The 26,974-nt window shown below is 35.7% G+C and overlaps 1 protein-coding gene across 1 annotated transcript; it reads left to right on the top strand.

Moving 5' to 3' along the window:
- The first annotated feature begins 263 nt into the window (after positions 1-263).
- LOC147068534 (ski oncogene-like) lies at positions 264-26,974 on the top strand. The gene is made up of 2 exons (XM_085952051.1): positions 264-1,368; positions 25,589-26,974. Exons 1-2 carry the CDS (start codon positions 532-534, stop codon positions 26,564-26,566), a joined length of 1,815 nt encoding a protein of 604 aa, XP_085808177.1. The 5' UTR covers positions 264-531; the 3' UTR covers positions 26,567-26,974.

Genomic DNA, 26,974 nt, shown 5'->3' with positions numbered 1-26,974 from the left:
TGCGATACATTCACTGCGTACACGCCCCAGTCTGTAGCGATATTTAATATTTTAAATACCTCTTATATCGTTTTTGAGCTACGCTGTGACCTCTCCTTTTAAAATTTTATCCAATATATAGTAAAATAGGAAAATCCAGATGATAGAAGTGTTATTATCTTCCGCGAAAGGAAAAAATGTTTAATTTTGAGTAATTTTGCTTTGCGAAAACTGAGGCGACAGGGCGTGAACACGGCGAAACGAACAGGTTTGCTCGGGCCTGCAGACTACACCGTCGCGACGGCTTGGCAGACATGTTTTGATTGAAGTGTAGAAGTGAGGGCAGGACCATGATATTATTGCGTAATAGTGTTAATATTGTGAAAAGAATGCACGGGAAGTGAAATGGCAACATGACTCGGCGCTGCTACCGGGGCCATCGCCGCGGGTTGTGGCGTTAATCGGACAAAACGCGAGTTTAAACGAGTCTACTTTGTGTGAAGAAAAATGGTGTAGGGTGCGCGAACGTGCTTCGTGATTAAATATTTTAAAATGATGGAGCTAGTCACTCCACATTTGAAGACTGTTTTAAAGACATACCAGCATAGTGCCACCAAGAGCCTGCAGGGTCCGGGTCTGACGCTGTCCACGTCTAAACCTATAGAATTGAAAGAGTCGCCCGCGCCGCCATTTGCCGTTCAGCATCAACCTATTCTGTCGGCGCCCGACCCGGGCAGAGGTGAGCGGTGCGAGACCCTGCTGGAAGGAGAGGCCATCTCGTGCTTCGTCGTCGGCGGAGAAAAGCGTCTCTGCTTGCCGCAGATCCTGACCAGCGTTCTCACAGACTTCAGCCTCGACCAAATCAACCGAATCTGCGACGAGCTTCAGATATATTGCTCGAGGTGCACTCCCGAGCAGCTGAACGAGTTGAAAGTGACGAGTATTCTTCCTAAGAATGCGCCTTCGTGCGGGTTGATAACCAAAACTGACGCGGAGCGGCTGTGCAGCGCTCTGCTGCATCCGCGATCGGTCGGCCCCGCCATCAGGCCTTCGAAGGGCACGCTGCAGTTCAAGGTTTACCACGAGTGCTTCGGAAAGTGTAAAGGAATATGTATACCTGAACTGTACACGGAGAAAGAGTCCGGGTGTATCGAATGTCTCGAGTGTCAGGGGCTTTTTTCGCCCCAGAAGTTCGTCTGTCACGCCCACAGGGAGCTAGAAAATCGCACCTGTCACTGGGGTTTCGACTCTAGCAATTGGCGAGCTTATCTGTTAGTGTCGAAAGACCAGCCCGACAACGAGAAACTGGCTAAGATCCTGGACGATCTCAAGGAACAACACGACCGACCGCAGATTCGACCTGCCGAGACTACCCTCAAACATAAACAGGTACTTGTCTTGAATTCTTTCATTCTGCTCATCCCAATGTATTCTATTATTAATTTCATTCTATTGTGTTCAGGCCTACGTGTGTTGTGGTTTAGTTTGTTTATTATAAGTTCGTACCTATAACCACTGAAAATTTCATAATAGTGCGTAGCATTGTCACGCTATATAGGTACATACAGTATACAAATACACAAAACGTTTTGTACGGAAGGCCACATTTAATGACAGTAGGTATGTCCGCCTGGCTTCATGAAATGTCAAATAATAAATAGATCGAAAGGTAAATAATATTATCTTAACTTTACTAGTTTACATACTGAAGGGAGACTAAAGAATCTTGGATATTATCTTCAATGTCAATGCCATTCATTTCGTAAAGCCATAAAGGGCATAAATTAAGCAACACATTTTGATTGTATATTTTACTATTTACTACATTTTCTCTATTTACTACATCTACATTTTAATAAAAAAAATATATTGATGGGCACATTGAATTCGTTAAAAGAAATAGTTTAGCTCGGCAGATTGTTGTTATTATGTTTACAATAATAAACTTTGTATCTATTTCGTCGGTAACCGACATTGTTGTTAATGATTTAACATAGCCACAGTATGTATGTGCATGAGTACAACATACATAATTATTAATAATTAGTAATTACTCACTACTCGATATTAAATACCTATCTCGGGGTGTATTATAATAGGTATGACTCGAAATTCCTTTTCGCATTCCTAGAAATATAAATGGTCTCCAGCTGCACCGTAAACAAAACACCAATAAAATCAATAGATAACTGATAACTCGAATAGTCAATCTAATTAGAATTTAGAGATTCTTAACTCATGGAAGTAACTATTAACTGTTGTGTATTATTCGAAATAGAAAATATTTTTTGAATTAGGTATTTAGTTATTTGAATTAGCATTGGATTTCAATGTAATTGTGACAGTGAAACATTTCACTTTCAAGAACCTACCATATTATATGTACCTATACATATGTAGGTACATAATTATTTTATTATTTATCTTCGAGTTGAATAGGTGTATTGTACCTACTTATTAGAAACTTCGTAGGTAGGTAGGTATATCAGGGTATTTTCCGATATGTTATGTTTCTTTATTTGACCATTTGTTTCTTTTAAACATTCCAAATTCAAAACGTCATTTTACAAATGATTAAAAAAATAATTGATGGTCACAAATACTGTCATTTCTATACTATTCACTCATTTTATAGAAGATACAAAAAAACGAATACCTATTCCACCTTCTGTCACTTGCATACAAACTACGTTTATATGGCAAATTCTCTAGCAGTGGTTTCCAAACTTCATGTTACTACGCCCCCCGTATTTCATAAAATAATACACACATTTAAAAATAATATAGGTATTAATACAAAAAAACATAATTGACGGAATAATAACAAGGTTTTAATATACTTATAATAATTTAATATTTTTTTTAAATTAATTGATTTTTAATGCGATGAATGTGTTCAGTTTTTTGGCCAGTGTACCTATATCAAGAATTGCCATCTAACAGAAATTCATGTAGAGTGGGCAAGCTAAACGTTATTAACTTATTTACAAATTATTTTTTAACATATACCTACCTAGGTATATCATTATTATTCCACTTTTATGTAATGTTAAAACCAAAATTTGGAATTTCCACTAGGTATATCTATTTTATTTTTCATTAGCAAATCTCACACCACACCACATTTGCTCCCATAGGGAGTTATCCCGGGCAGCTAGTATTATAATTATTATACATGTATAGAATACCTACCATAATATTTATCAAGAACCTGTATGTAACCCGCTTTATACTTATGCATACTCCGAAACTTACTATCTATCAGACTATAATAATAAAATTGTGTGCGAAGTACTTTTCTAGTTTTATCTTTGCTCCATCAGCCAACCTGCAAACAGTACCTGTTATCTTAAAAAAAACTACATTCATTAGGAAAATCTTTATACTATTATAGCAATGGAATGGGGTTATCCTTATGTACTTAGTATGATCGCACAGTGTACGATACATAATATTATTATACCTATTTAATGCATACAGTGTAATATTATTTAACCGGCTTTTCCAATAACAACATAGGTACCTACCTACTGGATAGATTATTGTGGTAGGTATTCAAAATGTGCGCCGCGATTAACTCCCAGGGCATTGGCTTCTTCGAAAAACAAAATGTAATTCCAGACAATCTTAATTCAATGCGTTGACTTTAAGCACTAAAGTGCACCCGTGGAGTTTCGTTTCGGGACAAGGAAAAATCTTTTCATTCTGACACGTTTATGGCGTCATGGAAGGCGGCAGTGAATAAATCGCGGCTAAATAAAGCATATAGGTACACGGCGGGTGGGGATAGAGTAAATCTAATCATCGCTTTTCCCTTATCGTCCACATTACGCTTTGAGTCGAGATCGGATATGACTTCACTTTTGAACGGTCAATTACAGATTATTGTAACCTTTCAGAACCGTTGAATATGATCCTGAAGGGAAAGTATTTAAGTATTTATTTGTTTAAAAAAACAAAACATTGTGGGCATAACAAATCGGAATTCGGAACTTTCATAATATAAGATTTAAATTGAAAAAAAAAATCGTTTTATTCAATGTTAAATAAAAATACATAGGTACTTTTATCTTCTATACAACAAAAAATATTACCATCACGAGACGAAAAAAATAACGAACATAAACAATGTTATACAATAAAATGAAACTTCAAAAACAAAATGTCTATGTCTTTGGGGAGCGCATTTACTAGTCTTGCACCCCTCGCTCATTCCGAAGCTAAGCTTGTTATGTCACACGCGGGATAGTGGCGTAATGGTAGTTAGCCATTCTTGTTCTAGATAAAACACACATTGGAAATACAACATACGAAGATTCGTTTAGAGGGAATTGTTACTACTATACTTACGTACGGTATGGGTTGTGATAAGCGAAAGCTAATGTAAAAGTGAGTTTGACCAGTTTTCATTTCACGATATAGGTACCTACAACTATTATTTGTGAACATATCTATTTACATGTCGATCTATTTTGTATGTCATTATGGAGTAAATTTATAAAAAAACGCTGATTTCGAACCTCCAGTCTCGGGTTAAGGGACATGGCGCCATGCCACTAGCCCTCCGGGGTGATAAATAGAATAAAGTCAATGGCGTAAAATTGCAATTGGATATTTTAATAATGCCAAAGAAGACTTCGTAAACTCTGACTCCAAGTAAAATTATTATTACTTAGGATTGTACTAAATTATCATTATGCCCTATGACCTGGTATGAGTATTTATATGACGACGTTTTTATCTGTACGTACGTTGTTTATTTTGATTTTTATAATTAAAGTTGATTTGTATTCCTTGGAATTAGTATTATAGGAATATATTATTAATTATAATATATTTAGTCTGCTATTTTTATTTTATGGCGTATTAACATGACGTGTGTGGTGTAGTCTAGTGAAGAGTGGAGTCATCGTGGTGCCCAATGTTGATTGCAAATTGCTATTTTTGATCTCTGTTATCAGTCTGTTATCTCACCACTTATCGTTATCATTGCACAATCAATCACTACAGGTAACTAACCACCGCCAGTTTTCCACCAGCTGTGATACATTATAGTATTATTTATATTTATACGATTAAACGTCGCTGAAGATCTCAAAGTTCATTGACACGCGTGCAGCCTCTGACGAAGTAAAAGCAAATAACATAATATTGTGATATTATCATCAGTTGATATCAATATACAATTATTTGTATTGTATTTTTAAGAAATTGGCTTATTTAAATTTTAAATTAATTATTATCGTATTCTATAAACGAACGGCGCCAGACATGTCAAGAATACTCATCCATCATACATGCGTGTACCTAATTATAATAATATATATTGGGTGTCACAAAAAGTGACAAATTTAATAATTATTACTTAATATTATCTAAAAGTAATTAAGTAGTTAGATTTAATTGGTACCTAAGTACGTTTATGCGATTTTCAAATACATATTAATACTCAGGTTTGTACGATTTTTTCAAGAGCCATTATATTATCATTATTGCGTAGGTACTTATTATGAATTCGAACTCCCGTTGGTCGATCCAATAAAGTGCCGTGACAGAAGTCGGTGTCGCGTTGTGATGGATTGATAAATTCTTCTTCACTTGAACCCACATCAGTGTTATGTTATCATCTCTTTGTTACCGACTTTCATTACGCGGTACAAGAAATTATAGTATTTCGGCAAAATTTATAAGTTGTCATCACTGTTGAAAATGTATAGGTACGTTTTTTGTTTCTCACACAACAAATAACGGAGAATTTGAGAAATCTCCAAACCCTTTTGTTATTTCGGTACCAATTCCTAGGTACCAGGTATCCTGGTCCAACCAACAATGCTTACCGGAAACCGATTTTGGCAAAATTCATGAATTCAAGAATGAATACATGACCTTCCGTAACAAATTTAATAATCCAGTATATCGGCTATTTTCAAAATTTGTTTGCCGCTGGCTTCCTGTAAACCGACAAGAACCTAATTATTAATAATATGTTGAATGCGCGGATCACATGAATGATAATATTTTCTTTATTGACATTTTCAAATCCTTGTGGGGTCTACCTACATATTTCACTTGTTTAGGTTCTTTGAAATTCAATCAACCTCTTTCTACACCTGGTTTGAATTGCCCTTGAGAATTGAAAATATGATTTTTTTACATGTGGTCCGGAATTGTTGCTCTACTGGTAATATGCAAAGGTCGCCGACAATGCTTTGGTCTAAAGTAATAATAATGATCTCTTATTTAATTTAAATCATAACACTGTCAAAGTGTATAAAATATGGGGTGACCAAAAAATGATATCTTCTAATATACGTAAATGTTACTAAATTCAATTTGTTAATCAGGTGTTTGGTGGAAAACATTGCAACCAATATGATGGATAGCCACGATATAAACTTAATAATAATATATTAATAACGTTTTAACCTGAAATTGTCCGAGAGGATGTTGAAATACATATCTACCTACATCTTTATTTCATGTGCTATCCAAAAAACATTATTAATGAATAGTATTTATTTTGAATATGTAAGACCTATTACATAACTATTTAAAAAAAAAATGGGTACATATTGTTTAATTCTAATGCATATTTAAAAAAAAATTAATATAGTGATGTCTGTTTATTATAAAAGAAAGTGACTTTTTATTAAAAGAAATGAAAATATAATTAATTATATTTTCATTTCTTTTAAAATGGAATTCTACCAAGTAAATGCTAACTCAATTAATGACTTTTTATTACTTACCCGATTAGTTTAATTAATTTAGTCTGACACTTTTACAAACAAGTAACGCAACTTTACTTTTAGTTGGTAGGTACAATAATAATTAATTAATAAAAGCCAATGCAAGAAATAATTTATACTCATAAAAAATGGTCACCCATAGATTTTTTTTATTCAAAGCTAGCGATCGCAGAGAACAAGACAAAAAAAACTGCCGACTTTATCGAATCAATCACCCAGGGCTGTCGAAGACGTCTTACTTGTTTTTATGATAAATTGTTTTTAATTGTGTGCAATTTGGCGGGGAAATATAATATATACAGTTGCTTACCATTCGGTTATCCCATGAGCTGGGTTTTGTTTACTCTTTTGCTGACATCCTACAGTTTTATCTGATATTATAAAAGTCACACAGTACAACAGTGTTTAAATCTAATATGTAATTGCACCGGTTTAATTAAAAACTATAACGAAATTAACATTTTAATGATTTACAGATTTTCCTATGTTATATCAACTTAATAGCAATTTTAATGAGACCAGATACATATTACGATATATCCAAAATACACATCATCAGATAATGTGTGAAATATTTTGATAAGCAAAAAAATAAGAACAATACAAAAATAACATAACATAATCAGCTAGTCTTTTCATAATTATTTTAGATGAATGTTGTATGCCGTTTGACGCTTGGAAGTATGTAATTATTCCATCTGTACAGTAAACTATTTTTAACTTTAAATTTTTTGACAGCCCTGTATTCGTTCGGCGGGCTTCAGGTTACGTCGCATACATGTTATGTTTGAAGGGAATAATAATAATGATATTCGTTCGACCGAGAATTGTAATTAATAATTATTGCGTTTCTTAAAATAAATCCCCGATGGTTAGAGGTTTTTGAGGTTAGACTGAATTAAAATGACGTCCTTTCAACGCTGAGGTTTATTTCTGACTAAACTATGAATGACCTTGTTCCTGTTCAGCTGAGTCTTAAGTGACAATCTAGAATTATCGGGTGGCAAGTACCCGATGTGTCAAACTATGGCAATGACAATGCCTGAAGAAAGATGTAAACTAAACACATTTTTGATGACTGATTAAAGTTCTTACCCTTTTCATTTACAAGTTACAATCGGGGAACGATATAGGTATTATATTATTATCTAGGGAATCACGGATTTTCGCGCGCGAATAGATTATCGATTGCTGGTGTTAGAAGTTTGTGAACATGAAAATAATATACCTAATAAGTACCTAATGTACTTTGGTTCCACAGATTATTTATTTACAAATTTTCAATATGATAAATTGGCCGTATTATGCGATACTGATTCAAGCGATCAAGCTTCACTTGGTTCGGATCATCGTGTGTGGGGATCTCCCCATTCATCGAATTTTTCCTTGGCTATGAGCCGTCCCAATTTATGGGTTTCCGTTCTGGCTGTGTGGCCAAAGAACTACAAGACTTTTTGAAGACATGTTATGGAGCCGGTCATTCACGTTTATCTTTTGCATTGCCGAAACATTCGTCCTCTGTCATATTATCTCAAATGTCTCTTGTGGTTCAACTTGGCACACAGTAATGGGTAAAGCAATGCGGAAATTTACGGTGTCTTTCGGTCTCTTCTCAATCACGCAAACTAGTGCACAATCAGCACAACATAGAAGGCGTGCATGACGTTCGCTGCACCACGGTATATGCCCACATTTCGTGTGTGGAATCCTCATACAATCGGTATTGTCATTAAGCGTTACAATACGTGGCAGGTGGTTACGTTTACGTTTGGTAATACTCTTGGATGAGCACCTGGGTTCTTGACCCTTATCCTCTTTATTTGTAGTAGGTGAGTTTTGTATGAGTTTACATTTAATTCGGTTTCTGGGGGATAAATCCGACTGGTCCGAACCAATTTTAAAAAGATAACTTTGATGATGTGTGATGCGATGCTGGTGATGGGGTGCGACGCTATTCTTTGTCGATGTGTCCCTTGCCGCCGACGGGTTGATTGCTTCGTTTCTTTTGTATCGCTGCACGTTGAGATTTCCGGATGCTGGTATTTTAGCAGTTGTGCTGGTTGCTGATTTCTGTTGAGGTATCTTGTAGGGAGACGTGTCGTTTAGTTGTCATGGTTATTTTGAGGTGGATCGTGTACGTATTCTTGGTAGGAGAGGTCTTGCTCATAGTTTTGGTCATATTCATTTGAGAGGTTTGTCTGTCTGGAGTTGTGAGAGAGGATCCTATCTTCGATATCCTCCATTTGCTTGAGTGTGGTTTTGAGGTCCTTGGCTTTACAACAGGTATCTTTGATCTCATCAAGGAGGCCTTCGAGGTAGGTCTTCATCTCGTCCTTTAGTTTGATGATTTCGGATATATCGGTGGTGGTTGCGTGTCTGGGCTCCGGTGATGCTGTATTGGGAAGATCTGTGGTTCTTGTTATTTCAGGCCTGTTGTGTTGTTGTTGATGGTCAGTATGGTGATCAGTGGGCTGGTTGATCGGTTGGTGTTCTCTCCTGGGTTTGTCTTGTGTTTGCGCATAGCGATGTGAGGTGGGAAGCCCCTGCATCGGTTGCACTTAGGCGTACCGTGACAGTTCGATGAGGGGTGGCCGTATTTTAGGCATCGGCGGCATTGTCCCTCGGCGCTTCGTCTTTTAGGGTATTCGCTGTTAACCATTAGTCCTAGTATCCGGGTTTGTCTAAAGATTTGTTTTGCCGTATCTGTATTATGTAGGTTTACGAGCACTATTGGTATTGGGCGTCTTGTAATGCCGTGTGGCAGGTGGAGGAAGGAAACGCAAGTAAAAAAGTTCAGATGTAACGCCGTCCAGTGTTGCCAACTGTACTAATTATAGTATTTGTACTACAATTTTGGTCCACGTACTATGTACGATATAAAAAGGTATATTACCTACGCCCAAAATATTATAATTTTGAATATCGGAAAAATGTATTTTTATCTTTGATTTAATTTCGACTTTAAATAATACGCTAAAAATACTTGAATTTCTTCATTTAGATCTTATAAATTGGTGCAAAGTACTATAATTTCGTAATACGTAGAAAAAAAATTGGTAACTTGAGAAAAAAATTACTCCAGAGTCGAGAGGCAATAAAGCCCCTGACTTTGTTTTAACGGAATTTCTTTGAATTCTCCGGTATGCATAATTTTTGGTCGAGAGTACCTACTAAATAACATAGAGCCCTGATTTCTCAAATTCTTATACGTTTCCAACAGGACGTAACAACGCGTACCACAAGTTTTTCCGAAATACTATACTTACGTACTTAATTTCTTGGACCGCGTACAATTCGGCGACTGAAAGATGGCAACACTGCGTCCAAATAATAAGTGAGACGCAGTCGGAAACTGCATGCATTTAATTGACATACCCAGTACGGTACCTATGTATTGAACTTATATTTTACACAGTTAGATATTGCTATCTAAGTACCTACATTGAATGCAAACGCAGCCATGTACGAGTATTTTATCAATTTATTTGTATTTATCATCGTTATTCATTATTATCAGTGGGTTCGCTTATCATGTTATGCTGAAGCTTGTAGCGGCATATTAGACACATCGCTTACGCATTGAACTATATTTTGTTCAGGATACGAATAAGTCATACGACCTCATAAAGTCACTAATGTCATTAATTATTATTTATCAATTAATTATCATATTATTAAATAACAAACAATTTTTTTAATCAATTCGTCTTTAACCCTTTGCGCCGACGTACGCACATATGTTTCAATGTTCGGTGCCAAAGCATCAACCTGCTGACGGATTGCACTTAGTTACAATATGTAAGTTGTACGTATGCAGTTCATCGTGGGACACTTATTCGTGCGCCGCAGTACGTGAAACATGAGTTCGTATAACATTTTATCAAATGACCGAGTTATTCGTTGAACATTTCACCGTGGAATACATTTTTGTACGTATCTTACAAAATGCGGCGATAGTTTGCAAATAGTACTGTTCCAATTAGATTAACCTTAAAACCTAACCTAGTAAAGACATCTCATAAAATTCACCACATGTTGTAACATACGTACAATTAATATACTCCACATTGAAATGTTCAACGAAGAACTCGTCGATTAAATGTTCCACGAACTCATGTTTCACGTACTGCGGCGCACGAATAAGTGTCCTGCGGGGAACTGTTGACGTACAAATTTCCGGATACGATTGAACTTGAGTGCCTGTAGTTTTTTCTCACGAGTCGACACGACTCCACACGAGGTTGGCCCACACCACATCGGATTATAGAAACAGAAACATAAATGAATAATTTGGTATAGTGGAGTACCTATAATATATAATTATGCATAGGTATATATTTTGAAAACAACTTGAAGAAATATATAACCACTAGGAAAAAAAATAAAAAAAATACGACGTCCAGCGGATTCGAACCCGCGTGTCCAGGTTTCGCTCCCATGTCCTCTACCAACTAAGCTAAGCGCGTCCTATATAATTGCGACGAAATTAGTTGGTTTTTTTTACAGTACTCTCTGAAACGCTTTCTAAATTGCATTTTTTTTGTAGTCTGCTTTTGTATTTTAAAGTAGATATTAAGGCCATGCATTAGGCCATCCTCCCACGGCGCAACTGAAATCTGATGGAACTGGTTTATGAAGGAACTCATAAACTGACCAATGTGATGCTTCGCACACGGCGCCACTGAAACCCAGTTGAAATAATAATCACATAACCTCAAACTGTCAAACTTAACTATCAACCGTGTTGTACAAAAACTAACAACACGCGCGCTGCAGCGTTTACATAAGGTTATTTTGATTTTCCAATTAACATTTAACCAATTTTGGTAAGAAAATGTGATTTTTCACCGAAATCTAATGATGTTGGTACCACTGTTTTACGGTGACTGGAAACTTCAGAGACTTCGCGACTAGCATGTCGCATCTCTTCGCGACCGTTTTGAAGCTGAGAGATTCCAGTCTCGCCGTCAGCGAGCCGCCATTGAAATACATTAGCTAGATACTGGCTGGAATTTTAGTTTCAGTTCCGACGGACATAAGTTGCGCCGTGGGAGGATGGCCTTAGTTGAGGCACGGTCTAAAAAGATCGTTGCTAGGCGATGCGCGGATTGCGGGTCACGGGTGCAAATGACGCCTGTCAAACGAAATATTATTTGTCATATAAATCCAATATACGTCCATTTTATGTTCTGTTTATTGTTCTATTAGTAACAATAATAATATATTCATTGACATGTTTTCTTTTTAAAGTAAATGGGTAACGTTTTTAGTCATCTTTACACGATTTTAGAATTAATTGACCCGTCGCCATCACGCAGCAAAGTGACGTGCTTCTGGCTCGACATTCTCTCACTGAATGGCAGCTGAAAATTATTTGGCGTTTCACTGATGCGTCACCTTAATATTACCTTAATTAATACCCGGTGTCAGAATCTCTCCAAATTTTACTTATAACGTTCTTGCACTAATAATTTAATAAACTACTTTTTTTATTCAACGAGTAATTCACAGATCTAAGAGCGTTACATTCTTAAATCTTGAAATAAACGATGGAAATAAAATTACATTATTGATTAAATTAATAAAAAAAAAAACATTTTTTTTTATTTCAGTTAAAAAATGTCAAAACTTTTGCATCAACCTCACTATACCTAGCTAGGTATGCATGATATTTATGTATTAATAGTTTTACCGAGGCTTTGACTGCGCCTATTGTTCTCTGTACCCTCATCAGCGTTGCCAACTTAGCATTTTGCATTTTTTAATAAGAATCTAGGTGTGTGTATCTAGAGCTTGCAGAAATTACATCTGGCCTGTAGTGCTTTTCTACACCGCAAACAGTTTAAAACTTCTTTGAAGCTAGTTATGTACCAAATAATTTTCTCGAAAATAAATATTATGCACCCCCCCAAACATGAAAATTATCAGAATGATGTTAAACTTTGAAATTGAAAGGCAATAAACTGTACCTTGGGCTTAGACAAATAAAAACACGACAAAAAAATGTGTTGTAATTATCCACTAGAAAAATTTCTTAGATTTTCATTTCTAACACAAAAATTTCGAAACACTAATGTCGGGTTTTTTTTTAGAAACAATCCCTAATGGAACTGTCAAAAAATTCTCGGTGTCCATCCGAATTCCGGAGTGGTGTAGGTCATGGGGGGGTCTGGGGAGGGCTGACAGGGATCTAGCCTGGGGGCCCGGGCTGTAGGGGGGCCGGCGTGTTAGGTTGACCAGATAAGTGAGATAAACACACCTCATAAATTAGCTTTAATAGTAAAAAAAAATCGCCTGCGGCGCTATTATACTTCATGCCATGAACATTTTAAATTATATAATGGTTCAATATATTTTCTGATTATTATGTGTCGATACTCGACAGCTCCATTATTAAGGGGGGACATGCTCGTCGAAGGTCAAAATTGAGTTTTTATTGTATTTTCAAACCATGATCCTGGACACTCCTTAAACGTTGTAGATAATCTATTTATATAATTTTGACGCCTTATTATCCTTTATAGTTATTTTAAACATTTGATGACTGCATAAAGTATTTTTGTTACATAAAATAGTATTCTTTTAAACCTCTCGCTCTAATGTTTTAGAATATAGTCATATTTCGGTACATAACTGTGCAGTGGTGTTAAGATTTTTTACATTTATTAATTTTTAAACGCATTTATAAAACCATTAGCATAATTTATTACGAGATAATTTTTGTAAAATATTCACGATAAAAAATTATATTGATAATCTCTGTGATCCCAAAATTGACAAGAATTAGGCATTTTATTATTCAAAAAATCGGCAAGATTAACACATTTCAAGATGATTCTAAAGATATTTATTATAAGCTATGTCTTTGACCATTCAAGTGTGATAAACATCTTATGAATAATGATTGCTTTATAATAATTATTGACCTAAGAATAAGGTAGTGTTTTTTTGAAATACGCCATTTCTTTTGTCATTCCCCAGTGGTTAAGCTACAACATACGGCCGTAGCCATAAATTGACAAACTATAATTGAAGTAGGGAGTAAAATGATATTGACGCGCGTGTTTGAACATGTACCGTTTAAAAAAAAAATAAAAAAAAATTCGGTTAGGTACATGTTCAAACACGCGCGTTAACATAATTTTACTCCCTACTTTAATTATAGTTTGTCATTTTATGGCTACGGCCGTATGTTGTAGCTTAACCACTAGGGAATGACAAAAGAAATGGCGTATTTCAAAAAAACACTACCTTATTTTTAGGTCAATAATTATTATAAAGCAATCATTATTCATAAGATTTTTATCACACTTGAATGGTCAAAGACATAGCTTATAATAAGTATCTTTAGAATCATCTTCAAATGTGTTAATCTTGCCGATTTTTTGAATAATAAAATGCCTAATTCTTGACAAATTTGGGATCACAGAGATTATCAAAATAATTTTTTATCGTGAATATTTTACAAAAATTATCTCGTAATAAATTATACTAATGGTTTTATAAATGCGTTTAAAAATTAATAAATGTAAAAAATCTTAACACCACTGCACAGTTCTGTACCGAAATATGACTATATTCTAAAACATTAGAGCGAGAGGTTTAAAAGAATACTATTTTATGTAACAAAAATACTTCATGCAGTCATCAAATGTGTAAAATAACTATAAAGGATAATAAGGCTTCAAAATTATATAAATAGATTATCTACAACGTTTAAGGAGTGTCCAGGATCATGGTTTGAAAATACAATAAAAACTCAATTTTGACCTTCGACGAGCATGTCCCCCCTTAAAGTAGATGTATTAAAAATCGCCAATAATTCACTGTATAAGTAGATACTTACCCTTAATTTGAACGAAAACACAATTTGAAAAATGTTAATGTAGTGTTTCACACTGCCTTTAATCTTAGCGGTAGGTAGGGGGCCCGCCAAATATCCTAGCCTGAGGGCCCGATTCAGGGTGTGTAGGTACACCGAGTGCAATAGACAAAAGACCGATAAACGAGAAATTAGGCTGTGTTGTGTTGAGTAGGTTTGTGTAGGTATAAGTTAAATGCAATAATATTTATTTGTTTTAAGAAGAAAACGATTTATATTAATACAAGCAGTGGCTGTTGATAACCCTCCCCTTTCGTTTCAATGTATCTGCGAGCTATCCAGTCCGTATAGCGAAGGCAGCATTATTAGCCTTGGTCGGGCCATCTTCTAAGCGACCTCTGTCTTCCGCTGACTATGAGCACTTCTAAATTATTGTTTTCATTTATGATTGCCCACGTGGTCAAAGAACTGCACAACTTCGCAGACACATTTTAGAAAGCAGGTCTTTAACATTTATTTTTTTCAGAATGGAGGTATTCGTCCTCTACAGTCATTTGGTCGGTTGCTCCAACACCACATCTCAATCGAATTTTCCGTTTATAGTGTGACAGTGGATTATATCTACTCAATGAAAAAATACGATAATTTGTAATTGGTGACAGTTATGCATTTATGTGCATGATACAATTATTATGAATGTCGTAAATTTTATTAAGTCATGTCATAAATTTCAGAATTTAGGTATGTAGGTAGTGTAGGTACTATTACCGATTTGGTTCCATCTAATTTTTCATGAGATTGACAAATCCTTGTTCAATAAGATCTTTTTCCGTGTCATTTTTTCCAGTATTATTAATTATTCTTCCGTTTTTCAAAAATATAGAAGGTACCAATTTCGAAATAAATGTCGAACCCCACCGTTTGGATACCGCTGCAATAAAGGAACAATGGATTTCGTTCGTTTTTCCATCCAATTTTCAAATGAAATATGTAGGTACTTACCAAAGTTCTAAATTTATGATTAGTGCAAAATATGCAATTTTGAGATGTAGGTACATACCTACGTAATTTTGCTATATTTTATGAGCTCTTCCTTTTTGTATATTCAATTTATTGAAATATTGATACTATTTGTAGGTTAGTTTTCTATAATTTGAACATTTCCCATTACAATTTCTATTGTCTTTTTTCACGGAGAAATAATAGAATATTGAGTCAACTCATTAATAGGTACATTTCAGTTTTGTACTTATTATGTAGGATGTAGGTATCTGTTGGGCGGCATTGCTAACTAAAAAAAACATTTGTTCACTTGACACAACACTAAACACACCTTGGTTATTAGTGAGTTCGGTAGTATATAATATTGCTTTATTAATGGAAACAATACAATATTTTAAGGATATTTTTTTACGGAGTCTACATTAAAAAGAACAATTCGGTACTTTTGTGAAATTATTGGGGGACGTAGGTATATCAGCATTTAATTTTACGTAAGTAAATTAATTATAAGCAAGGAGATAATAGTGAAAAATTAATTCTTATCAGTTTTAAAAAATGTTTTTACAACCTTCAGACTGAGATTAGATAACGCGTACTTGTTTTTGTCACCTTTTTCATCTGTTTGAATTGTCATCTAAATAAATATTGACTTACTATTTGTATGCTTATTAATAATTATTTAATAGTTTGAATTTAGAAGAAACTTAGAATACTACGCTTAATTTCTGTAATTGAACAATGTTCAGTAATTAGATGAATTTGGTAGTAAATTTTTTGCATCAACATATGTACCTACTTATTTGTTAATCTTGAATCGATAAGTTTTCTGTCATTTATCAAGACTATATTAATAAAGAATTTGTCAATCCGTAAAATATATGCTACCATAATAGTATTATATGACGCAAGTAGGAATTATACTGAAAATACTCTAAAGATTCGTACCTATCATCACCCGTGGGTACATTATGGTATGCAGTATGAACTGGAAAGATGCCAGTATTGGTTGGTGTGTTTGGCGTTCCTCTATTTGAGTCGTGAACCAAATTATTAGCGTATACCTAGTTGTTATTGTGTGATGATTGCGACACTTACGAATACAGAATCCGCCCAGAGTCCATGTTAAGAGGTTTAAACCCCCCTTTTTTAACCCTTACAAAACTATAATTATAATATTTACTTATATACCTAAGTACCCAGTACGCTATTTATTATCTTAAATTTATTGTTACTTTCGAAAACGTTGCGCGATCCACTCTATATGCTAAGGGGACCCAGAGGTTAAGAAATTATATTCAATAGCTTCTATGAGAGCACATTGTGAGTTCCATTTCCACAAGGGCATTATGTCAAAGAAAAAAGGGCCATTAATTTTTATATAAACCCTGCTAAGATATTAGGTACGTACCTTACACCCTTTTGCATTAGTACAAAAGTGGCACTTATGTCAAACTGGAACTTACTCTAGCGATATATAGGGTATTACGGAAGGTTGCACCTGGAAGAATCGATATCTTTGTATTGCACCACAGACTAGTTATTAATTCAATATGAATATAGGTACCAATTAATATAAATTGTTATACATTACCTTTCTATTTTTCGTCTGGGCATTCATCCATCGGACTAATGGAGATCGGGAGCCCAACAACATTAAAAAGCGAGTAATTAAAGACATCTAAAATGATACTCCTAAAACTACTTCTCAAAATATTATTTATTACTAATTCACTGTTTACTCTTTTTAGAATGACAGAAATAAAAACTTTTTAAAATGTTCTGTTGCAGTTTATTTGTGCTTATTCCACAGTATATGAATATTCTATTCAAGAATAATTATTTCGCCCTGACAGACAATACCAATTGATAATTGGGGAATTTGACCATAATCGATGTTGATCAAAGGTGCGATGCTTTTATTCGCGTCCACCTGGAAAAAAACCCATGGTAATTAATGTAAAAGTATCAGGTTCTGGGGCACCTGCCAATTTGGGGGGCATTGGTTATTCAGCTCCATTATGGTAAATCTAGATTTACCAAAACAAATTCTCTCCCCTACACCATGATAGTTATTCATTTAGTGCAGTTGACTTTGTAGGTCCCTTGTTGAATATCACCACTAACTGTTTACACCTATAAATATCGGTATGGTTGTGTGATTTTGGTTTTCAATAATTTAAACTAAATCTGTCTATAGCTTTCGTAACGTATTAATTTTCATGAACATTCATTACTCGACTGTATACCTATACCTAGAACCTAGGTACATAAGATTCTAGATAATTAATCAATTATATTATTTTCAGTTTTACTTAAATACTCAGCTGAGCGATATTATCTGCTCGAAATAACACTTCCTGAAACAGCAGTCAACACAGAAGGACAATTGATATGATATAAATTATCATTAATTATTACGCATATTTAATATCGTGTGTGGTTTCAAATAGGAGTAGGTACATATAAATTTTGATAAAAATAAATTATTGTTATGTTAGGTGTTTACTCACCCTTCGGTTACGGTTACACAGTAAAGTAGACCAATTATTAGTCTAGTGCAGCGGTCGGCAAATTAAGACTCGATGGACGCGCGATTTTTCAAAAGTATTGCATGTTAAAATAAAATTAACAAGAAATTATGTTTACCAAACACCGATAAGAAAACAATGTTTTCATTTTAGGATAGCTATTTTAAGCTTGAGAAAATGTTTTCTGTGAAGGTTTCTGGAATAGTGACGCGATCCTAGCCTTTGTTATAAATCCTCTGAATGCCAATGTCAAAAAGTATTCAAATGCAATTAGTTGCACTTAACGAGGAAAGAGTTGTGAAGATGGAAAAAGAAAAATGTATTCTGATTGGAAACTAATTGATAATCAATGCGAGCGGTCGGGGAATGCGAGATTTGAGGAATGTAGATACATTGTTGCAAGGTACGGGTCTTCTTCCCCTACTACCATTTATTTATCTTCGATACCATGGCCAGTCTCTCAGCTGACTTTACCCTACTAGGGCTAAATTACTATGGTCCAAGGGCCCCAAATTAGCAGCCGTTTGATGAATGAACAGTTTTTATAAAATCTTCATTTGTTCTTGCACTCATGATCATCAAACGTGATCTCTTTGACGAGAGGGTGATCGCTGTCGTGGGACCCGCTGATGGTGCTACAGCTGCCGGAGAGTCGTTTGGTGAATATAACTCTGGGCCACAGTTGTTGGATGTGATGAGAGAGAGAGAGATAGCTCTGAGCGGGATGGAGCACTGAGTTTGGAGCGTTTGGATTTCGCTAGTCTTTCAATGCTTGGTGTTAAATTTGTTACTGAGAGCAGCAGAGAATTCTTCAATTTGAATCAGTTTTTCGCGACCTTGTTTTGCTTTTAATCAGCACTCAGGTGTTGAAAATAAATGAAGATGGATTCAGTTATGGCGCCTACTTCAAAAGAATAAGTAGGCGTAAAGATGCAATGCGCCACTAATAATCATCCAATGCGCCACGGTTTAGCGACCACGGGTAGGGTTTTATTAATTTGACTAAATCTTGGCGGGTAACCTGTGGAGTAGTATGGTGTGCAGTACTGCAGCCCGATAACTTTGATAAATAACTACTTATATTATATATTATACATATTGCATAAGAAGTAAAGTTAAGTAAAATTTATTATAGGTATGTATATACCATTGCACAATATATACCTACATAATAAATATCTGTGGATACAGAGCATCTACACTCTAGCATTTTATGGACCGCACGTTACGCTGATGGGTGCCTTTCTAGTTTATTTTACATTATTAAAATACTATGTATGAACCTATCTATTAATGTTGAGCGGCGTGGCGTTGTTGATTACCATCCTGTGCTTTTCAATGGCATGAGGGGCAGTCGCGACCCCATGTAAAGCACAGTAAAGTTAGTACAATAACTCCGGAATGGGGTCAGGCTTCCAACGAGCGCACTCAAAGCATTCATTGCCCTAGTAGAAATCCTTGCGAAAGGGGTTTCTTTCGCAAGCGATGTTATTGTATTGAAATGATGGCAATGGGGGAACGTCGCAATAGTCGGAAGCATATTATTATACATATTATTAGTAATTATTATCATCCATCACTGCACGCGTAATAAAAGTATGCCGGAAGAATGAGGCATACATTTGAGTGTGCATACATAGTTTTAAATATTAATAAGTATTAAATGTTATAGGTCAGGATTGGCAAACCTTTTTACGTACGCTTGCCAAAATTTCCCAAATATTATTTTTCAACTGTCTGACGTGCCGGCCAGTCATGGGAAAAAATAGTTTTTAAGACTTCTATTTAAAAGTGACGATGTTCTAGATACCACTCACAGAACATAGCATACGTGTAACTCTTATCACTTTTTCCAATAATTACGCCATACGTTTCGCTTCACCAATTTTGAAACTGTCTGCCAGAATTACTACTACTAGCTCCACCAAGTTTTGGTTTCTTATTTGGTACAGCCATTTTTGTGGGTAGAACTGAAATTGTTTGTTACTGTATTACTTAGTTCGGTTCGTTATGCACAAATTGACAGAATTGCTCCTATCAGATTAGGAATTCTCTCGCTATAGTGGCCTCAACCATTTTAAATCGATCAAAATCGGCTTTGTTTTTTTTTTTGCAAAGTTTGCGGCGCGGCTTCCCCCGCCGCCTGATGAGGTTGGTACGATATTATTATATTATGTGACGTATAAAACCTAAGGATCGACCTATGCAATTATATATTTACATTACTCGTAATGCTTCTTCTTGAAAAGTATGTGCCCGCTATTTTTTATACAATGCGATCTGTCATTCATTATTACTACCATGAAAAATCATCTCGCCGTGCCATAGGTTCGCCACCTCTGTTATAGGTTATAGTGAGTATCTAATCTCATTTAACTATTGTTATCTGTGTACGTATGTACATATTTCAGTAAAGCCACTTTTTAGATAAATCATCTATGAGCCTTGAATTTTCGTGTGAATGATTTATAAATCTTCCGTCAAAGTCTTGCAGAATAAATGTACGGTGTAGAATAAAATTATAGTACCTATCTACATTTTACAGAAAAATGCGCAAGTAGATGTAGCGTAGCATGCGTCGATTTGATTTTGAAACGTTTCTCTCCCAATTTTCCCTCCATACACGAGACCGAGAGCTATTTTTTAAGTTTTCCCAATTTTTTCCTCTTGGCGCGCGGCACGTTATCACAGGATTTTTTTTCGGTGAAAAAACTACCTCATTGGACCACTACATTTTTATACGCGTCACGAATATCAATTCCCGTTTGTCTATTCCAATTTTCGAAGTTATAGTTCCCAACGAATATTATGTAGGTAGGTATGTAATGTATTTTTAATAAAATATAGCATGCTGGGCACTATGTGAGTAGATGCTAGGTATTATGTGAGTAGATAGGATTTTTTTTCGGTGAAAAAACTACCTCATTGGACCACTACATTTTTATACGCGTCACGAATATCAATTCCCGTTTGTCTATTCCAATTTTCGAAGTTATAGTTCCCAACGAATATTATGTAGGTAGGTATGTAATGTATTTTTAATAAAATATAGCATGCCGGGCACTATGTGAGTAGATGCTAGGTATTATGTGATTAGATAGGAATTTTTTTTCGGTGAAAAAACTACCTCATTGGACCACTACATTTTTATACGCGTCACGAATATCAATTCCCGTTTGTCTATTCCAATTTTCGAAGTTATAGTTCCCAACGAATATTATGTAGGTAGGTATGTAATGTATTTTTAATAAAATATAGCATGCTGGGCACTATGTGAGTAGATGCTAGGTATTATGTGAGTAGATGCTAGGTATTTTGTAGCTTGTGATTTCTCGATTTTGTGTATTTCTCGAGATAATTCTCGAAATCAAGAATATTTGTCGTCTCGAGAATTCGCGATTAGTTTATTGATTTCTCAAGAAATCAACATTACAATCAAATTACCTTCGCTTGCCTTATTTATTAACATTTCTTGGTTTTTCGGCCAAATATTTTTTCAGTGGGAAATTTTTAGATATTGCCATTCAGGATCAAAGTGGAGACCCTTTTTAGGGTCTATCGGCCAAAAACTTTCACCAGGGAATTTTAAGAAATAAAATTCCACGCAGAATCAAATTCGAGGACTTTAAATTTTTTCTTACGCCTATATTTTTTTATCGCCGATTTTTAGAAGTTCAATTCATTCAAACAGTTGGCAGATTGGCGTAGTCAAATTCTCGACAATCTCATTGATGATTTCATTTTAAATTTCGGTAAATAATTAATAACGCGAGATTCGAGATTCACATTATCTGATTATTTCTCGAGACAAGATTTCTGGATGACAACTCATAGTACATATACATGACGTGTATCAAAGTTATAGTATATTATACTACGAGTATAATTAATTATATAACGTTTTTCAACATTGGTTACGGCGATTATCCCATTTATTTTATTCTCCCAGTTTTGTCCTTTATTTTGAAAATCATGAAATCAATAAAATGTAAAAAAACCACTCTTTCGGGGAATGAGGTAGGGTCGCCGTATCAATTTTGGTATGCATATGAACTTTTTTGGTAGATACCAGGGATTGCAATCCATGCCAGAATTTCCATTCCCGAAAATTTTACCTCGGGTTCGGCAAACTTTTGACATTAGAAGAGCCAAATTAATATAAGTAGCGCAACGATTTAGATTTGTTCATGTGTCATAGAGTTCAGTTCTATTTAAAAAATCTTGCAGATGGAAGTCGAAGTACTTTTACGCGGTTTTTAGAAACGATTTTTGCTATATTGTTATTGCAATGCAATTCGTTGTGTGAAAAATCTACATTACGCACATACATGCACATGCCTAACCAAAGACCCATGGTACCTCTGGCGAAATGGTAAATTTCCTATTAGAATCAAATCCTATTTTTTACTTTCCGAAGTAGGTAACTATTATTAGTTATACAATGTACATACCTTCATATTAAAATAATGTTTAGATTTCAATGTTTTTTAATTTATGAACTCTTTTAAGATGGAAAACTCGATTATACGTACTGAATGGGAACAGTACTGAAATTCTTTCAACAGAGAAATGCAGTTTAATTCTGTATTGTTTGTCTGGCATGCGTGCACACTTGCCAGAAAGAAAAATGTATAATTAATCCCATCCATTATTTGCATCAAAATATTGTGATTTGTAAACGAAATACCTATCTCTGAATGGAATGGCCGGGTCATTGCCCGCTAGGAAGATATTCATACTAAAATCAGATATATTTCTGTCAGCGAATTCCAGACATGTTATATTGGTATCCAAGATGTGTGTGGATCTAAAAATAATCGTTTTTGTATCTTGGATGAAGACCGATTTGAAAGAGTCGTACCTAAGTATGTCCTTCGGCGTGAGTTGTATGCGGTATTGTCGGGAGGAGGGAGGGCCATTGGAAGGTTTTATTATTCAATTTAGAGACAATCTTCACTCTGCAGCGCAGAATTACAGCAAAAAATACTATTTTTATTTACCATGTATGTTCGATTATTTGGCATACGAAAACATTATAAATACTAATAAGTACATAATATAATATACATTAATTTTTGTGTTTAAAATGTTTTTCGTGGCTTGGCTTGCCAACAATAATATTATTTTATTCCAGACTTCTTTGATAAGCCTTATTGTTTTACTGGCTGATTTCATAAACATACCATATTATAATTCGTTGGGTCAGATAATATCTCTGCACTCAGCAGATTGCCCTCAATTATAATAATTATAATGATAAGCAGTCTAGCTTAGTAAGTATCGTGTACACTGTACAATATAAAATAACTTATTTTTATAATGAAAAAAGCCTTTTCGACTCATAATGTTTTTACAGAGAATGTTTACATACTTGTTCATATTGTATAATGGTAATGTATCGTATTATACATAAAGACGTAATTTTATTGACATTTTGGATTAAAGTACATTTGCTATACTTTATGTCAATATCGGCATTATTCATACATAAGAGCGTTATTATCATGTGTGTGTAAATAAATAATATACATATTTTAATCGAAGCCAGTGGTAGGAAATCAGCGGCTCTTGGGGCGTATGGGCCCAAACGTCTATTTTTTTGCAGCCCAAATTGTCTGCAAATCTGAAATTGTTTGCAAATGATGGACAATTTAACGGAAAGTGCGGCTCGCATGTGAAATTATTTCAATACTGTATTTTATATGATTTAAAAATCCACGTTGGCAAGCACAAGAAGGGGCATATTTACAAATTCTATTTTCATAAAAATGCAGTGAAATGCGAATGTTTTTGAACCTTTCTGTAAACGATAAACATACACATTAATGACATGACACATTACCAAACCAACTAGATTACTTTCTACAGGTTTTTTTTAGTCTAGTACCTCTGTGTGTTATCATTGTTATCAATTATATTTATTTCGAAGCTGACATGACATTTAAATTGATATAATCTGAGTCTGAGTGGCAGACTATAGGTCCTATAGGGCATAACAAACTCTTTTTTCTGTGCCATATTCATTAAATCATCATCGAATGTCAGCGATAATCTTTTCCGCTGTTTATGTATTTGTCTAGGTATTTATTTATATATTATGTAATTGTTTTTCCGAAGTGGAATTGGAGTATCCCTTTAAGAAACATCATATTTGAGGCTTCCATCATTTGTACTGGATCCAATTTTAGTGCAGATCAGTCTTGACTCTTGATGTAGAGAAAGTTCTTTTTGATTCTTCAACTGGTTTGAAATATCACAGATAAGTCAAATTGTGCATGATAATTAGGGCCCGGATTTATATGCTAGTGCATGTTTTGTTAGGGTGTATGCACAGCTATGAGAGTTGCACAGAAATCTGTTTTGAAAGACACAGAATCCAAAAATAAAATTTTATTGTGCATATAAATGCATATTTGAGACGTTAGAGCATATTTGAGACATTAGTGCATATTTCATAAATAAATGCATATTTTAGAGCTTTTGTATGTATAATTTTAGTTTTTTTAAGTATTTTATCGAAATATAACTAAGTTAGGAAGGAAGATAGTTTAGATGCACTTGCATTTTTAATGCCATCTCCGAGCTGTGGATTTATCAGTGGAAAAAGTGAAGTCAACTCGGGCGCTATTATTTAAAGTTTGCCAAAGTGGACGTTAAGAGGTAGTTTTCCGCATATAAACAAAATACTGACAGATACCTATGAGGAAAAATTTAATGTCAGCATAATATTGAAAAAAATAATGTAATTTTTTTTCTGGCAAAAAACAGAAAATAGTATTTAGGAATAGTTAAGTGTGTCGTTTTTGTTTTTTAAGTTATGTTTGGTTTACATTGCATTTATTATTCAATTATTTGTAGTTACTTGTGAAAAAACTATTTTGAAAATTGTAATTGATTAACTTTATATTCTTTGTTTGTGTTTTTTGTTCTGATATCGTATTATGTTGAAAAATTATAAACTAGTTTTTGTCAGTAATATTGGGTAAAGTGGGTATTTACAATTTTTTCCCACAAAAAATGTCAATTTTTAACTGCATATTTCTTCGGTTTTAGTGCATATTTTATTGATTTTAAGTGCATACGTGCATGCATATAACCATGTTTTTTGTTGCATACAAATCCGGGCCCTAATGATAATAAATCTCTTATTATTTGGGAATAGACTAGTTAATGACTGCATTTGACTATTAATTTCTCTTTACATATTCTGCGCCTTTGTTAGAACTAGATCATGGAGATTCATCAGAAATAATTTATGAGTAAAGAAGTATTCTCCACCGACCTTGCTGTTGCAGCTACAAAATAATATTATTGCATGAAATTGTAGTTTCATGATATAAATAAATATATATACATAAACATAATTATGTTATAACATAAAAAAATGTTTTTTTTTTTTTTAATTAGTGGAGTATTATTCTAGGCAATTTAAAATTTACTCACATTTAAGGGTTGTCTATTTTATTGTTAAAAGTATTTTGTATTCAACTTTATTTTTCACTTTTCAGGTGACGGAGCCGACGTGCAAATCGGAGCCATCAGACGTGCCATTGAAGAAACCGAAAATGCAAGACTTGTGCGCCTACATGTATGCCATCGATCCGTACATACAAATCCAGGCGGCGTTCTACGATCAGTGCCGGGTGTTGTCGGCGTTCCGACCGTGGCCCAACAAACGGCCCTTCCTGTCGCACGAGCCGCCCCTGCTGCAGCACCCTGAGAAGGTGATCCGGCTCGACGACACGGCGCGCTTCGAGAGGACCTTCCAGCCCAATGTGGCGCTCAAGCCGCCGCACCCGCCGACGCCCCCCAGCTCCGACGAGATTACTTCGTCTACGTCTCCCCCACCGGGGGGCGACCCGCCCACTGCCGCCGCGCCCCCTCCAGAGTGCGAGTTGTCCACCGACACCGATGAGGAGGACATCAAGGAATCTGCCCGGGACGGCTGCGCCTCCCTCCCTCCCGCTGACAGGGACGCGCCACCCCATTCGCGGAAGTCTCACGCCTCCAAAGACAGAGATCCGGTCGTCGCTCGGCAGGCCGACAGCCTCAGAGACAGGGACAATCTGGCGTGCGAGAAGACGGAGAGCGTCAGGGAGAGAGACCGCATTGTAGAGGAGCAGGCGGAGCGGCTGCGGGCCAAGGAAGCCGCCATCGTCCGCGAGGCGGAGGTCGCCAAGGAGAAGAGCGAGATCATCGCGCGTCAGATCCTGCTTCTCAAGGAGAAGGAGGCCGTCATAGCCCGCCAAGCGGAGCTCCTCGAGGAGAAGGAGAGGATTATTGCAGAGCAAGCGGACGCCATCCGACGGTGGGAGGCGGGTGTCGCTGAGCGAACAGCCCCTCCCGCCGTGACCGACCCTCCCCTCTCGGAGGCGCCCAGTGAAAGCAGCCGCACCCCGCCTGCCGTTGAAAGTGACATTAAAAGAGACTCAGACGGTGAGGAGAGCGGCCGAGGCCGGGGCGTGGCGGGGCCGGAGCGCGAGTGACCTTCGATAATAATGCGTGTAGAACACTGCTTAAAATGATAATCGAGTCCGTTTTATACCTGCGTGATGTGAACCCGGCCGGTGGACTGTCGACGGCGCTCCATTATCGTTTTGGCTGTTCCCAGGCGGAGGGCGAAGGCGATAGAGTACGAAATGAATCCCACCTACTTAAACGTTACGTAGAGGAAAGACTCGCGGCGGACTCTCGACGCTCGAGTCCGCCGCTCGCGAAGAATAGTACTTATGTTAAAAACATAGTTATCACCATCACCGGAGTGGTTCCACGTACTATTGTAAAACAAGTATAATCTCTAGAAGTCATGCTATATTCGAAACAATGTACAAAAAAGTCTTGTATAATCATTCTTATGCTTTAAGATTCATAATATTATTTTCCTCGGTGAAATT

This window comes from Rhyacophila brunnea, unplaced genomic scaffold (genome assembly GCF_057557595.1).
Source record: "Rhyacophila brunnea isolate RB1 unplaced genomic scaffold, BYU_Rbru_1.0 scaffold_3, whole genome shotgun sequence".
In the NCBI taxonomy this organism is placed as follows: Eukaryota; Metazoa; Arthropoda; class Insecta; order Trichoptera; family Rhyacophilidae; genus Rhyacophila; species Rhyacophila brunnea.
The sequence above is the reverse complement of the archived record's forward strand: the minus strand, read 5'-3'. Positions and strand labels throughout refer to the sequence as shown.